Source organism: Oratosquilla oratoria, chromosome 23, assembly GCF_046742065.1.
Source record: "Oratosquilla oratoria isolate Oo_2021 chromosome 23, ASM4674206v1, whole genome shotgun sequence".
Classification (NCBI taxonomy): Eukaryota; Metazoa; Arthropoda; class Malacostraca; order Stomatopoda; family Squillidae; genus Oratosquilla; species Oratosquilla oratoria.
The window spans coordinates 20,990,886-21,007,948 of record NC_134799.1 but is presented as its reverse complement, the minus strand read 5'-3'; the positions used below and the strand labels follow the sequence as shown (position 1 = coordinate 21,007,948).

Here is a 17,063-nt window from a genome sequence, read left to right as displayed (position 1 = left end):
ACTATGGACACCTAGTACTAAAAAGAATACAAGGAAACTAGAAAGAATACAGAGCAACAACAAAGTTGGCACCAGCTCTTTCCAAATTAACATAAGAACAAAGATTATCAAAGCTAGAACTACCAACACTAGAGCAAAGAAGAGAAAGAGGTGATCTACTGACTATATATAGAATCATGAAAGGAATGGAAATCCTTAACAGAAAAGATTTACTAAAAAATGACAATGGAAAAACAAGAGGTCATGAAAAGAAACTCAAAAAGGACAACTATAGAAGAGATAGGAAAAAGAATAGCTTCCCACACAATATGCTGGATATATGGAATAACTTAATGAAAAAACAGTGTGTGAAAATACTATTCACAATTTTAAGAATAAACTTGATGCTGAAAGATACAAAGACGGGTCACCACAAGCATAGCTCCCTTCCTGTATAATACAACTAGGTAAATACATCTCAGCCCCATGCAGTGCTGTCAACACAATCTCTCCTTCATACAATCTCCTCTTAGCATACATTCCCAAATGTCTATTTCTCATTACTCCTCCATTTCCTGCCACATTCGCACCCAAGTATCTAAAACTATCCACTTCCTCCAGTCTCTCTAACCTTAATACTCACTTCCAATTTGCCGCCACATTCTCTCCTTGTACATTTCATCAACTTACTTTTACCCACATTTATCTTCAACTTTCTTCTTTTGCACACCTTCCCAAACTCTGTCACTAACTTCCTTAATCCCTCTGATCCTGCCACAAGCTGTGTCATCAGCAAACAACAACTGGCTTATCTCCCATTTTCTTTAACCATATCCAATCCCCAGCCCATTATACTTGCATTTATCTCTCGCACCACCCCATCCATGTATAAATTGAACCAGTGAAATAATGCAATTACGACAATGTGCTTACCTTCTCTAAAACAACAAACATGAGAAACCATCCATAATCTCCACTTAGACCATTTTTCCAGTAAAGATCAACAGAACTTGAAGGAAAAATAAACCATACATACAAGAGAATATTCATAATCTAAAAGAAAACAAAGAATACACATGGGTGGTCAAGCCAAGGCATGGACCCACGTCAGAACTAAATAAAACTCGTTCAACCACCCAAAGGATAAATTATCACACTGTTACCCACCACAATGCAGCAAGGCAAAGCACTTGTATAGTAGGACCTGACAGCTAGAGCTGGTTTACCCCCACTGCTTCACTGTATAACTGACTTTCTTCATCCAATCAAATGATGAAGCAGATGACATCACCACTTCAGGCTATCCCATAATTTCCTTCATTAAGAATCTCTCTCCATTTACTATCTTTTGCACATTCTCTCCTGTCCAACACCCCATTCAACTACTCACATCAATCTTTGTCTTCCTCAAGCCCACTCCACCCATTTCTGCTTTCCACACTAAGTTTGTCTTTCCTGATTCATTCTCTTTATGTACACAAAGTACCTAAGCACTATGTTCTACCCTGTTCAACAGCTTCTCCCCCAATTATCTGCATCACCTCCAAATTTCTCACTATCAACTCTTGCAACACCTACCTTACTTCTCACACAATTAGCCTCAAAAGCATTCTGACTCTTCCTTATATGTGACATGAGAAAAAAATGCCCAGGAGGAATGATTAAGTAGATTTTAACTGACTAATGTGAGTGTGTGCTTTAATTTGGCCACCTCACCCTGACAAGGGGGGAAAGGGCCTTTTATATATGTATGCATGTGCGTGTGTGTGTGTATATATATATATATATATATAATATATAAATATATTATATATACATATATATACACACACACTATTCAAGAATTTAAGAACAAACTTGATGCTGAAAGATACACAGACTGGTCACCACGAGCATAGCTCCCTTCCCGTATAATATAACTAGGTAAATACACACACACACACATTTGTCTATTTGGATGAGTTAACGAAAAAAAAAAAAAAAAAAAACTACACTAATAACACCAAAACTTGAGTACCCAGCAAAACTATGGACACCCAGTACCAAAAAGAATATAAAAAAATTAGAAAGAATACAAAGAGCAACAACAAAACTGGCACCAGCTCTTTCCAAAGTGACATATGAACAAAGACTGTCCAAATTAGAATTAGCAACTCTGGAACAAAGAAGGGAAAGAGACCTACTATCAAGAGAATTATGTAAGGAATGGAATTCAAGATAAGAATGATTTATTGAAATGGGACAATGGAAAAACAAGAGGACACGAAAAGAAACTCAAAAAAGATAATTACAGAAGAGATCTAAAATATATATATCTTCCCACACAGAGTGATAGATACCTGGAACAAATTAGACAAAGAAATAGTGTGTGCAAACACTATTCAAGATTTTAAGAAAAAACATGTTGCTGAAAGATACAAAGACAGGTCACCACAAACATAGCTCCCTTCCCATATAATACAATTAGGTACATACACGACTTCAAGCATAGCCCTCTGACAATCCATTTCCACTGCATCCACACAATCTCTCACATTTGTACCCAAGTCCAATACATAAGGTAACACAAGTACTTTATGTATCCTTGTCACTGTTTCAAATGACATCCTCTTGCTTTTTTCATACCACTCAGGGTATCTTCTATGCTTGTGCCCCCAATACCTTTGTTTAATCTCTTCCTCTAACCTTTTACTTTCACATCTATCTGCTCCCATATATTAGCACCTCCTCCCCATGCAACTGTTTGTTAACCTTGTGCCCTCCACCCTTAGATACCAACCACTACCTTACTCTTTGATATGTAAACTTAATTTTCTCCCTTAATCTCACCAGATTTACCAACCTCAGCAAGCTCTAATGTCTCTGCAAGTAAATCAGTGCGATTTATATACAGATGACTATGTCATAACTCATATATACATACCTTAAAAATATCTGCCATGAAAGCCTCTTTTATATCAAGATATAAATTCATTTGAAACAATCTATGAACAGTTATGATTGGGATGGAGTCTGTAGGAAAAAGCTTGGAATTCAGACATATTGATGTTGGCAGAGTCTTCATGTATGACACAAAGTCATTTTTACGGCGTTCTCTTCTTCTACGATGGGATGCAGAGGCCCCCTTTGGATAGCTTCCTTGTGTAATTTGACGGTCTGGATACTTGTCTAAAACTTTTAGTGTTGCTTGAAAAAGTTCTGCTACTTTGTACATAAAATCAAAACAATGCTGTGGAAAAAACGAGCAAATATATAAACATCAAATTTGTACATAAAATAATTAAAATGATAAAAGTACAATTTGACCAGGAAGCCATCTAACTCTTAAGTTAAGAGATCACAATCCTTGAAGCATTACAAGCTGTATTAATTACTATTAAACAGGGTAGATTAGAGTGCCAAGATGAATTGTGTATTGGGAAAAAATGAGTGAGGAAAGACAAACAAGAAAAACTGAAAGCAGGGATGGACATAGTGAACATGTGAGGAAGACCAAGAATGAGGTAGCCAGACATGGTAAAGGGGGCATTGGATGAAAGGGCAATGTCCATCATGCAAGGAAGAGAGTGCATAACAGAGTAAATGGATGAAGAAATGATACAGGTAATAAACCTAGAGTACATTGAGCAACTAGAGCTGTTTCAATTTAAAAAATCACTAAGAAATAAGTTAAGGCTGCTCTCATTTATTCCAATATCTTATTTTGACATTTGCTGACTTCCTGGACATCATGTGTGCATTGAAGGAAAAATACGATTTCCCAATTTTTTTTTCTTCCCCCATTTCTGGTACCCAATTAGAAATGGAGAGTGAATGGTTTGAGGTAAAGGTGGGACTTCATCAGGGATGTGTTATGTCGCCCTGGCTAATCAATCTATACATGAATGGGATGGTGCAAGAGGTGAATGCAAGGTCAGTGGGTCAGGGGTAGATGGTACAAGAAAATGGAGAAAAATGGAAAATAAGCCAGTTGTTGTTTGCTGACAACACTGCACTTGTAGCAGGATCAGAGGAGGGATTGAGGAAGTTAGTGACAGAGTTTGAGAAGGCATGTGAAAGAAGGAAGATGAAGATAAATGTGGGCAAAGGTAAGGTGATGAGATGTACAAGGGGAAAGAGTGACAGCAGGCTGAAAGTGAGCATGAAGGGTGAGAGACTGGAGGAAGTGGATAGTTTTAGATACTTGGGTGCAAATGTGGCAAGAAAAGGAGGAGTGCGGGTGGAGGTAGAATGTAGATTGAGAGAAGCAAGTAAATGCCTTGGTGGATTAACCCCTTCCCTCCGGGCCAAAATCTCGTGGGCAGCATTAGCTGCCAGACATGCGATGTTGCGTCATAATACTCGCATTATAAGAAATAAAGTTACCGCTGTATTGCTCGTTCTCTCTTTCACCCGTGAATTTTGATAACCATAGAAAATATGATGAAGCCAGTTTACAGAGTATGGGGGTCACACAGGTACAATTATAATAAATATAATCAAGATGCCGACATCGGCATCCTCACGTACCCACTTGCTCCTCATGATGCCTACATGGGCGTCATCGTATTGAATGGGTTAAAAAGTGTAATGAGAAATAGACATCTGGCAATGGATGCTAAGAGGAGCTTATATGAAGGAGTGATTGTACCAACAGCACTGTACGAGGCAGAAACATGGAATACAAGAGAGGAAGAGAAAAGGAGTTTGAATATGTTTGAGATGAAATGTTTGAGAAGTATGATAGGGGTTACTAGGCTAGACAGAGTAAGAAATGAGGTGGTGAGGAGAACAGGGGTGGAAAAGGAGCTGGGAGATAGAGTTGCTGAAAGAGTATTAGGATGGTTTGGACACATGGAAAGAATGAGTGAAGAAAGATTAGTAAAAGAGGTGTGGAAGGCAGAGGTGGAAGGAGTGAATATGAGGGGGCATCCTAGGATGAGATGGATGGATGGGATGAAAGGGGCATTACAAAAGAGAGGAATTTCTGTTGAGGAAGGACAGTAGAGGACAGAAGATAGGGGTGAATGGGGAAGGGTTGTGTATGGATGATGCTGTGATGCATGAGGGGGAGTGGGTGGGGGATGGGGGGTGAGGAAGTATGTATGAGAAAAAATTTGACGCAGCCCGAAGGGATTTCTTCCCGTCTTCTCCTTTTCTGCACGAGGGGAGAGAGGGGGGGGGGTCGCCGAATTTATGAAGCGGTCTTGCTGTGGATGTGCTGGGTCTTGCGACACTGCTTCTGACCCAGGGCAGTGGACAGGATGCAGGGATGACCTGTCATCCAGGAGGTGCCAAGATAAGAGGAAGGGAGAGGGTTAAGGGGTGTGGAATATTTAGGGAATGGAATGGGTGGGAGTGGTTGCTATGCCCTTTTTGTTTTGGCTACCCCCCGTGTAAGGGGGAAAAAGCCTTTGGTACATGTATGTATGTATGGCACCCAATCTATATCTACCTTTTTTAACATGAAATTTACATTGTCCTCACCTAACTTAATCTCACACAATCATTCCATAGAAAAAAATAATCTTTCAAATGCCAAGAATGAAGTGAAAAATTTGATTGCATGATACTGTAACAGTACCGAAAAATACTTACATGTATTTGTTTTGTGGCGACAGTATCCACATATTCCAAAACATCCTCAACTCTCAATTTCGAACTCATTTTTCTTTTTAAAGAGTTGCCTTCAAGCTAGTTCCTCCAAAAGAAATAAATATACACATTTACAGAGTATATGTATTCCTTTGTTAAACTGCTGTGCATGAACTTCACTACCTCTTGAACTTATTCTGAAACATCATACATTTAGAATAATGAAAAGCATAAACCTACTGGCTAGAAGATATGTCAGTATGCTAATATTAAATATACCGCTAATAAAGATAAGTGTTTCCCAGCAATAAACAGCACCCCTATCCTTGGGAACAATATTGCATTGACAGACATATCTCTGATGATATGAGTGTGAATCAAAAGCTAGGGCACACAATCCACCAGAAGGGATATCAACAAGAAAGTACAAAGTACCTTAGTTATTCCCTCATTTAGTCATTACTTATGTTCAGGTAAGCATCAGAGATTGTTAAGGAAATGGTACAGGAAAGATTTATGTAAGGTCGCATAATTGAGGGATAGTAAGAATGATCAGCCTTAAAGTTGGAAATGCATCAGACAAATATCTAATATCACTACTTGCCGAAAAAATAGAACAAACCGACAAAACCCAAACAAGGACGGTTTTTGCTCAAATGCACACTTCTATATATATTGTTGCATTATTTGACCTATTTTCTTTAAAATGTATTTCCATGTAATCTGATCAAAGAAGTTATGTTTTTATCCTTTGCAAAATTACCGACCACAGCTACGATTTGTCCAGCCCGCCATCTATGATCACTGGTGATATAGATCAAACTACACTTTATTTAGTTTCTTACTATTGTGTTATTAGTGTAATAGACTGCATATAGTTGAATTACTTGAACTATTTTCTTTAAAATGTGTGATTTTCATGTAATTTAACCAAAGAGAAATTATGTTTTTAGCTTCTGAAAAATGACCAACCACAGCTACGAATACCGCAACAAATTAGCATATGGTTGCATTTGAACTATTTTCTTTAAAAGGTGTGATTTTCATGTAATTTATTCAAAAAGAAGTTACGTTTTTATCTTCTGCAGAGGATAAAAATGTAACTTCTCTTTGATCATACATGGAAATCACACATTTTAAAGAAAATGCGTCAAATAATGCAACCATATGCTAATTTCTCATACGAAATCGTGCATTTCTGCAAAAACCATCCTTGTTCGGGTTTGGTCGGCATTGGTCGGATATTAATGAGTCAGTATTCGTAGCTGTCAAGTGTAATTTTGCAGAGGATAAAAACATAACTTTTCTTTGATCAAATTACATGGCAATTACACATCCTAAAGAAAATAGGTCAAATAATGCAACCATATGCTAATTTGTTACGGTATTCTTAGCTGTGGTCGGTCATTTTGCAGAGGCACATAACTTATCTTTGGTCAATTTACATGAAAATCACACATTTTAAAGAAAATAGTTGAAATAATTCAACTATATGCAGTCTATTACACTAATAACACAATAGTAAGAAACTTAATAGAGTGTAGTTTGATCCATACCACTAGTGATCATAGATGGCGGGCTGGACGCATCGTAGCTGTGGTGGGTAATTTTGCAGAAGATAAAAACATAACTTCTCTTTGATCATATTACATGGAAATCACACATTTGAAAGAAAATAGTTCAAATAATGCAACCATATATATAGAAGTGTGCATTTGAGCAAAAACCATCCTTGTTTTTTTTTTGTTTTGTTTTGTAATTAGCGAGACCCTATTAATGTTAACTTTAAACCATGTTAAAAAAATTATTGGACATGACACCCTTTGCCAGCTTCAACTTCTTCAGTCAAAAGGTAGACTGGGAACAGTTACAACAGGATCTCAGGAAGATTGACTGGAAGCTGGCACTGCAGGAAACTGACCCCAACACCACTCTCAACACATTATTGAGGATTTTGCTGGAGGTGTGTACTGCCTATGTGCCACGAAAAAGCAACAAAAAGGATCACAGGTACTCCATCCCTCGTGACAGGAAAATCCTCATGCGAAAGCTTGCCAACCTCAACCTAAAACTCATTAAAAGTAGCAATGAGACCCAAAGGCTCTCAATCTACTAAAAAATAGAGGACATAGAGCAGAAAATCAAACACTCACACAAGGAGCAGAGAAGAATGGAGGAATACCAAGCTATAGAAAACATAAGGCATAACCCAAAATTCTTCTACAGCTACTGTAAGAAGTTCCTCAAAACCAAGTCACAGATTGGGCCCCTAATGACTGAACAAGGCACCATAACAGATGCCCCACAGGAAACCTGCCAGATGTTGGCACACCAATACAACAGTGTGTTCAGCATACCAAAGACACAGATGGAAATCCTTGATCCCATAACCTTTTTCAACCAGGTGACTACGAACCTGAACCAGCTTACCGACATTCAAGTGACAGTAGGGGACATCAAAAAGGCAATAAAGGAGCTCAGGATTAACTCGGCCGCTGGACCAGATGGCGTTCCGGCAATCCTACTCCTAAAATGCTGCGAGGTCTTGGCAGTCCCAATCCATATGTTGTGGCTTGCCTCCTTTGACAAAGGAGAGATCCCGGCACTACTAAAACAAGCCATCATAAGCCCAATATACAAAGGAGGAGATCGGTCCTTGCTAAAGAACTAGTGACCTGTCACCCTCACGTCACACATTGTCAAAGTAATTGAGAAATGCGTATGGGACAAGCTGTTCATACACCTTGAAGTGAATAAACATGGTTTCAGGAAAGGTCGGTCATGCCTCTCAAACCTACTTGCGCACTACAACTGGCTACTACAGAACCTGTAGGAGGGGAGAAATGTTGACGTAGTATTCCTAGACTTTGCCAAAGCCTTCGACAAAGTGGATCATGGTGTCCTCCTCCACAAGGCAAAGGATCTAGGAATCTCAGGGAAGCTAGGATTCTGGCTTCACAACTTTCTCACAGACTGTACACAAACAGTTGCAGTTGATGGTGTGAAATCCATCGAATCCAAGGTAATAAGCAGAGTACCACAAGGATCTGTGCTTGGCCCCCTCCTATTCCTAGTCCATATGAATGACATAAATAGGAGGGTGGACTCAACCCTCAGGCTGTCTTTTGCCGATGATACCCACATCAGCCATGCAGTGCGGGAAAGTGGGGATGTGTAATATCTACAAGACGATCTCAACTCAGTTTATGCATGGGCCAACAAAAGCAATATGCAATTCAACGAAGAGAAGTTCGAGGTATTGAGATATGGCACAAACAAAGGCATTAAAGACAACACTGAACTGCATGCGAGTCCTGCATGGGCTCCTAATCTCAGTGCGACACACCACAATACCCTTCAAATCATACAAAACAAAGCCCTAAAAACAATTACAGGCTGCACAAATACAACACCTACAGACTATTTACACTATGAAACAAAAGTCCTCAAAGTCAAGGACCACCTCGACATAAGAGGCACACAAACACTTGCCGCAGCCACCACAAACACATCTCACCAGCTATACTACATAGCAGAACACCCACACACACCAAGAAACATTAAAACAACACCCAAAGACCTATATCACACAAATACTCTCCCCTCTTCCTCACAACCACCAAATACCAGCCTCCGCAAACATATTCATAATCATATCACTCACCACTCCATTAACACACTGAAAGACAACACATTGCTGCATGCCAGACCCCTTGATAACCACCCTTCTGAATCCTCTCTCCCACAAAAGGACAGAGTCCACCTGGCCAGACTGCGGTACAGCCACCACCCAGCACTTCTAAGGTACCAGAAGAGGCTGGATGACCGCATTGTGAACAGCTGCCCAGGATGTAATGCCGTGTCCACATGGTCGAGCTGTGCCTGGCAGACTTTGCCCTAACCGGGCAAAGTCCACAGACTCTGCCCACGAAGTGTCCACATGGCTGACGATGGTGGTTGGAGGTTAGTTGGCCGCAAGCAGAGGTTGGGAGTGAGTGATTCAGTGCGGTACGATAACCATGGTTCCCGCCATACTTGGAAAGAAGGTAGCACTTTACAGCATCATAATTGCTGCCTGCATGAAAAAGAAAAACAAGAAATCACGGAGACATGTCTGATGCCGGGAGTGGTTACAAAGACGTGATTTCATGGGAAGCTCAGTGACAATTCTACGTGAATTGCAGGATGAAAATGAACAATCATTTTGCAATTACATGAAAATGAACATAAGCAGCTTTTCTGTTTTTTCGAAAGTGCAACCATATATACAAAGGCAAGAGACAAATATGAGGAAAAGCATAGCATTTCTTGTCGAGACCAGTACACACTAGTACTAGGTGCGGACATGGTGGTAAAGGTAACTTTGGTCTGTATTGAGTGGGTTTGCTAACTTTGCTCACACCTCACCTCGTGCATTTGGCAGCGATATCAGCCCTCCATCCACTGCCTGCAAATGGCGCCAGGAACGGACAGTTTGATGGTTTGCCCGCTGAAATTGCCCATTGTCGAGCAAAGCCCTCGTGCCTGGCGGACAGTGCTCGACCGTGTGGACGTGGCATAACACTTCACCCCATACCATACAACACATAATGGAAGACTGCATGATACACAATCATACACGCAAACAACACAACATACACTCTATAAAGGATTTGTGGGAAAACCCAGTTTCGGCTGTGGCATTCCTTGGGGAGACGGGACTTACTTGGTTTATTTACTCATTTTACTTGGTTTACTTACTCGGTTTACTGCTCAGACAGACAGTCTAGGGAACGACAACAACACTGAACTGCACTCAAAAAGAGGTATGAAAATCACACCCAAAGCCCATGTAAAAAGCCTGGGCATTCACTTAAGTGATGAAACCACTTTCCAGCACCACATCATGCAGTCAGTGAAAAGAGCAAGAGGGACGGCCAACTGGGTACTAAGGATTTTCTCAAGAGAGGTTCAGGTGATGCTTACCCTCTGGAAGTTGCTTATTCAACCAATCCTGGACTATTGTAACTCTGGTCACCACACAAACGCGGAGACATCCAGATGCTTGAAGCTGTCCAAAGGAACTACACCAGGCACATCAGAGGGATGCAAGATCTCAACTATTGGGATCACCTGGGAGCACTAGTTCAATACTCTCAACAAAGGAGGAAAGATACAGGGCCATTTACACATGGAAAATCCTTGAAAGACTTGTTCCAGACCCCACGCCCTCATCAATCAAGCCATACCACAGTGTAAGGCATGGGCGTAAGTGTGAGAGACAAACTCTCCCATCAAGAGCCCCGGAAAGGATTAAGACCCTACTGGCAACCAGCCTAGGCCATAAGGGTCCAAAAATCTTCAACGCCCTCCCAAAAGAGGTGAGGGAGAAAACTAAATGCTCGGTGGACAGCTTCAAACATGCAATGGACAGGTTCAAGTGGAAGGTCACAGGTGCCAGACGAGCCTCCAGTGTCAGGCTACACCGCCATCCGTAGGTTCTCTCCAAACTCACTACCAGACCAACTGACCCTCGTGAGGAGGGACAACAGGACGGGCAGCAGCGGTAGTCCACTACGGCTGTGAGGATCGACCTCGGAACTTCACTAAGTAAACTAAGTAAGTAAATTCCATTTACTTACTTTCGGTATACTTTCGGTAATTTTGTCTGTTAATGATGCTTGCGCCACATGTGGTGGTGATGACAAAATCGAGTACACCATGAGATGCAATACTTGTGGAGACTGGATCCACTATTTATGTACCAGTCTCCCGCTATATCAAATTATGTGGTTCATAAAGACAAATAGGGTATACACGTGTGAGAGATGTTATATTTACAAGTATGAAGGGGATAAAGCAACAATCATTGAGGAGACAAATGCCAGAGATGCTATGGATAGGCAATCTAAAACTCCGAGATCCCGTAAAACTAAGTCTATAAGCCATAATACCCTACAAACGGCACAGGAAGCTGTGGAATGGCAAACACAGAGGACAGAGAGGAACACAGAGACTGTAAGTACATCTACAACAGAAAACGAACATACACAGATAGATATAACCCCTCCTATCCCTGAGGCTAGCCCATCAAACATGCAAACAGAGGAAAATACCCAAACCTCACCCACCAAATCAACACAAACACTCCACTCCACTGGGGCAATCCCAAAGCAGAACAGACAAAATATTATTGGAGCTGTCTCAAAGCCCTCTGAAGAAAACACTATCAAGAAGACAAAGCCCAATGCCCCAGAAAAAGAAAAAGAAAAAGAAAAAGAAAAAGACAAGGTAGAGACCAGTGGAAACACTAATAATACACAAACTACAGAGGTAGTTAAACCCAAAGGGATTTGCAAATACTACAAAAGAAACGCATGCAAACACGGAAGGAAAGGAGAAGGATGTATGTACAGCCACCCCAAGGTATGTCAAAGGCTCTTGACACATGGACTAGACAAAAAGCTAGGATGTACACTCGGTAGAAAGTGCAAGGATTACCACCCAATCATCTGCCGAAATGCCATCAGGTTCCATATTTGTACAAATGAAAGCTGTATTTTTCCAAATCCTAAAGGAACAAAGCGTAAAGCTGGGATCACCAGTCAAACAAAGAACACAAAACGGGGCGATGCACCAGAGCGAGAAAAAGAGGGAAATGTATACCATCTCAGACAGGATACCCCTACAAATCAGAGTGCACCCAAAGTCCCTGATCAAAACCATTTTTTAGAGGCATTCCAAAGGCTTATAGAAATGGAAAAACAACAACAGAAAACCATGAGCCATATAATGGACAGACTGGACAGACTGGGGGAGAGACAGGGCGTGCAGCAGAATGTGTCATTAGCCTCTTTTTTCTATGCAAACATTCAGGGTCTCTATCCAAAGTCAAATCAGGCTAAAGTACCAATGCTAAAGGAGATAGCTTATCAAAGAGACCTGATGTTTCTAGCATTAACAGAAACACATTTGACTAGAGAACACCTAGATGCAGAGATTACCATTGATGGCTACACCATATACAGGGCAGACAGGAAAAACAGAAGCCACGGAGGAGTCATAATATATACACGAAATGATCTAGCAGCATGTGTCGAAGATGTAGAATCTCTCTCAAATGGGACAGTAGAACTCCTGAAGATCTACATAAAAAGTCTCGACATGCTAGTAATGACATTATATAGGCCACCAAATACAACTCCGGACCAGTTTGAAGAAATACTTGAAAGGATGAGGGGGGCTCTGGATACCCTGCCAAATAACACAACAGAGGTGGTGATCCTTGGGGACTTAAATCTCCCGCACATTAACTGGCCAGATATGAAAATTCTCGGTGGCACGCTAGAGGAGAAACAACAATCCCTAGCCCTGATAAATGTAATAAACAAATATTTCCTCCTCCAAGAAATCAGAGAGCCTACCAGAGGAAAAAATATACTAGATCTAATGTTAACAAATAGTAATGATTTAATTTTTTCATGCGAAATAAGACACGATTCTATCAGACCACAAATTCATTTTAATACAAACAACGTGTGTTGACAAACGAAAGGATCACGAGAGGAGAGTTGCACAGGAGGAACACCTAGGAAACCTAAACTTCTATAATAAGAACATAAACTGGGAACAAATAAGAGCAGAAATAAAGGACATAAACTGGGAGGTCCACCTACAAATGGAAAATGTGGACGACATTCTCAGGGAAATAGTAGTAAAATGTAGGGAAATCTGCCTCAAACATGTACCAATGAAATCGAACAACAAGAAAAGAAGCATCGTCCCTAGGGACCGCAAAATCCTCATGAGAAAGAGGCATTCATGCAGCATAAGGTTGGGCAAAACATACTATCCACCAGCCCAGGAGAAAATTAAATCTCATTTAGAAGAGATAGAGAAAAAGATCAAGCTATCCCATGAAGAGCAACACCAGAGGGAAGAGCTAGAAGCGATACTACGGATAAGGGAAAATCCGAAATACTTTTTCTCATACGCCAAAAAGAAATTGAAGAATAGATCAGTAGTTGGACCTCTTTACGACCAGAATGGTGTCCTAAATGGAGACCCCAAGCAAATGGCAAATATTCTCAAGTCACAGTATGAGAGTGTCTTCAGTGACCCAAAAAAAGACAAGGTGGTAGAAGATGCAGAAACTTTCTTCACAGACTCCCCAAACAGCCCCCAAATACTCTCATCAATCGAAATCACCGAACAGGACATAATGGAGGCAATAAAAGCTATTCCACCTGAAGCGGCAGCGGGACCAGATGGTTTCCATGCACAACTTCTGAGAAACTGTGGACAGGAGCTTGCAAAGCCACTTCAGATGCTTTGGGACGTATCAGTAAAATCTGGCACAGTTCCTACTATGCTGAAGACCTCCATCATCACACCCATACATAAGGGAGGAAGTAGAGGCCAGGCAAGCAAATACAGACCAGTAGCCTTAACTTCTCACCTAGTAAAACTATGCGAAAAAATCATAAGAAAGAGGATGGTGAAGTTCCTGGAAACAAAGGAAGCCTTCAACGATGGACAGCACGGTTTCAGGCAGGGTCGTTCGTGTCTGTCCCAGTTACTCGAACACCATGAGAGGATCCTCGAAAGCACGCAGGATGGCTGGAATGCTGATGTGATCTACCTTGATTTCGCCAAGGCTTTTGACAAGGTAGATCACGGCATTCTCCTACATAAGCTACAAAATCTCGGAATAATGGGCTCACTTGGAAGATGGTTACATAGTTTTCTAACAGGCAGAACTCAACAAGTATCTGTCCAAGGAGAACTGTCTGAGCCCAGTAGAGTAAAAAGTGGTGTACCACAAGGGTCAGTGCTAGGGCCACTCCTCTTCATTATACATGTAGGAGATATTGACGAGAAACTAAAGTATACTGAAGCGTCCTCTTTTGCCGATGACACCAGGCTGAAAAGGCAGATAACATGCCCAGAAGATGTGGAAAATACACAAAAGGACCTCAATGAAATACAAATTTGGGCAGCATCAAACAACATGGCATTGAATGGTGAGAAATTTGAACTTGTACGATATGGGAGAAATGAAGACCTTAAAAACTCCACAAACTACAAGTACAACAACCAGCTCATCACAGAAAAAGATCATGTCAAAGACCTTGGGGTATTCATGAGCGACGATGCAACTTTCTCATACCACATAAATAAAATAATAGAAGCAGGAAGAAACTTGAGTGGGTGGGTGCTTAGAACTTTTAATTCTAGAGATGGGCAGTGCCTAAAGACCCTATGGAAGTGTCTGGTAGTCCCAAGGCTCGAGTACTGCTGCCAGCTATGGTCCCCATATAAAATACAAGAAATAGCCAACCTAGAGGCTATCCAGCATTCCTTCACTGTAAAAATTCAGGGAGTACAGCACCTAAACTACTGGGATAGACTGAGCCAGTTAAAACTGTACTCTCTGCAGAGGAGAAGGGAACGCTATATAATCATCTATGTGTGGAAAATCCTGGAGGGCAGAGTACCTAATGTGGGAATAGTGGCAAACTACCATCCGAGAAAGGGAAGACTATGCTACATAAAGGGTACTGTAAGCTCCATACAAAGAGTGAAGACAATAAAACACAACTCTTTCACTCACAATGGACCTCGTTTGTTCAACTGCCTCCCAAGAGATCTCCGGGACCAGAAAGATACTAGCCCGGAGTGTTTCAAGAGAAAGCTGGACAAATGGCTGGATGGGTTACCAGACCATCCACCGATACCAGGATACCCCTACAGCCACCACAACACCCTGCCAGAAGCAGTACAGAACCAAGGACAACTTGGAACGTGCGGAAGCCGACTTCAGCCGTGTCATTAACAGACAAAATTACCGAAAGTATACCGAAAGTAAGTATAATGACACGGCTGAAGTCGGCTTCCGCACATTCCAAGTTGTCCTTGGTTCTGTATTGCTTCTGGCAGGGTGTGGTGGTGGCTGTAGGGGTAGCCTGGTTACTGGTATCAGTGGATGGTCTGGTAACCCATCCAGCCATTTGTCCAAATGAAAATTGTGCACCACAAATATGCTCCCAGTCCACTTGGAGAAAATATAGATATTGAAATTTAAACATATTTCTATAAAATAGAAATGAAAACATAACATTAGAGAGGCTGCACCCTGTGCTTGATATTGTAAATGATGGATACAGATTGTGGAAAAAAGTGAAACTGTGACGAAGTCGAAGACATCAATTTTCAAAAACACGCTAACATGTCACGAGAAAGAAGGCGCCAACAAATGTTATGTCTTAATTTCAACATCACCAACATATGTTGATGATCATTCTTACTGTAAGTCAGTATGAAAATAAATTAACAACATCTGGAATAACCATTAAAATACCCACTCAAAGAATAATTTATAATGCTCATCACTTAACTTCTAAGACTAAGTCTCTTCTACCATCCCTTTTTGTATCTAATTTACTATATCACAGACGCGATAATGTCTTCATGGGTGGAAATATTGCTTATAAGCGACAAAATACAAATCAATATGTAATAGAACTACAAGAAAACCTATTAACATTCTTACCTGATAGTTTCTACTGTGATTTTTAAATTTTTCTCTCACTACCACTTGTTTAGGTGTTGCCAATTACTATTATTAATATTTACCACGATTTCCTCACAAAAAGCGCTAGAATTACACAGTCCATTGCTATCAACATAAAAGGGTAACAATTCGAATTGACAAGGAAGAATGTATTTTATTTTCTATGCATTTCGTAATTTTCACTATTCTAGTTTCAGTTTGTTATGAGTATATACAAATGTCATGTACATTGATAATGACACATATCCACCAGAAACGTTTTCAAGAAAATTGTCATACTATTTTAGTTCTAGTGTACTTTTGTTCAACTATTTGAATAAAAATATAGAGCATATGGGACATGTCTTCTATATGCTACTACGATTACACGCACACACAAAAGAGAAACAAGTGGACACGCAAAGAAACTAAAGAAAGACAGTTAAAAAGAGACCTCAAAAAGAACAGTTTCCCACACAGGGTAATTGACGTCTGGAACAAATTGAACAGTGAAACAGTTAATGACAGAAATATACAGGAATTCAAAAGCAAACTATATGTAGAGAGATACAAAAACGGGTCAACACGAGCATAGCTCCAGTCCCGTAAAATACAACTAGGTAAATACACACACCACGAGCATACCTCCCTTCCCGTATAATCCAACTAGGTAAATACACACACACAAACGCGCGCGCGTGCGCGACTCAGTGGCGCGGACACGACTCGGTGGCGCGGTTGATAGAGTACTGGAAGCCGGTACGGAGGTGCGGCAGTACCTGGTTCGAATTCTGCCCATGACCGAAATTGTTTCGGTATCGCTGTGCTTCGGGTCGTTACCCCAGCTCTCGTGGGCGGGGAGTTCGGTGTGTGTGTGTAAGGTCATAGCATTACCCATAGATCGGTAATACGAGCTCTGAGCTCTCTTCCGGGAGGGAAATAGCTGTCGATCACGTGTCCAACACGCGATCCAAATACC

General features: G+C 40.9%; 1 protein-coding gene across 3 annotated transcripts in view; it reads right to left on the bottom strand.

Annotated features, from left to right (window-relative positions):
- LOC143038014 (uncharacterized) overlaps window positions 1–16,203 on the bottom strand; it is a 45,132-nt gene extending 28,929 nt beyond the window's left edge. The window contains exons 1-3 of one of the 3 annotated variants that reach the window (XM_076206847.1): window positions 16,085–16,203; window positions 5,557–5,750; window positions 2,903–3,208 (exon numbers count right to left, since the gene is read on the bottom strand). In XM_076206847.1, coding sequence (XP_076062962.1) covers window positions 2,903–3,208; window positions 5,557–5,625 — 375 coding nt within the window. In that variant the 5' untranslated portion in view covers window positions 5,626–5,750; window positions 16,085–16,203. Of the gene's footprint in view, window positions 1–2,902; window positions 3,209–5,556; window positions 5,751–9,217; window positions 9,329–15,145; window positions 15,361–16,084 lie in introns of those variants that run through there. The other 2 variants (XM_076206848.1, XM_076206849.1) reach the window with 2 other exon arrangements.
- Window positions 16,204–17,063: the final 860 nt, after the last annotated feature.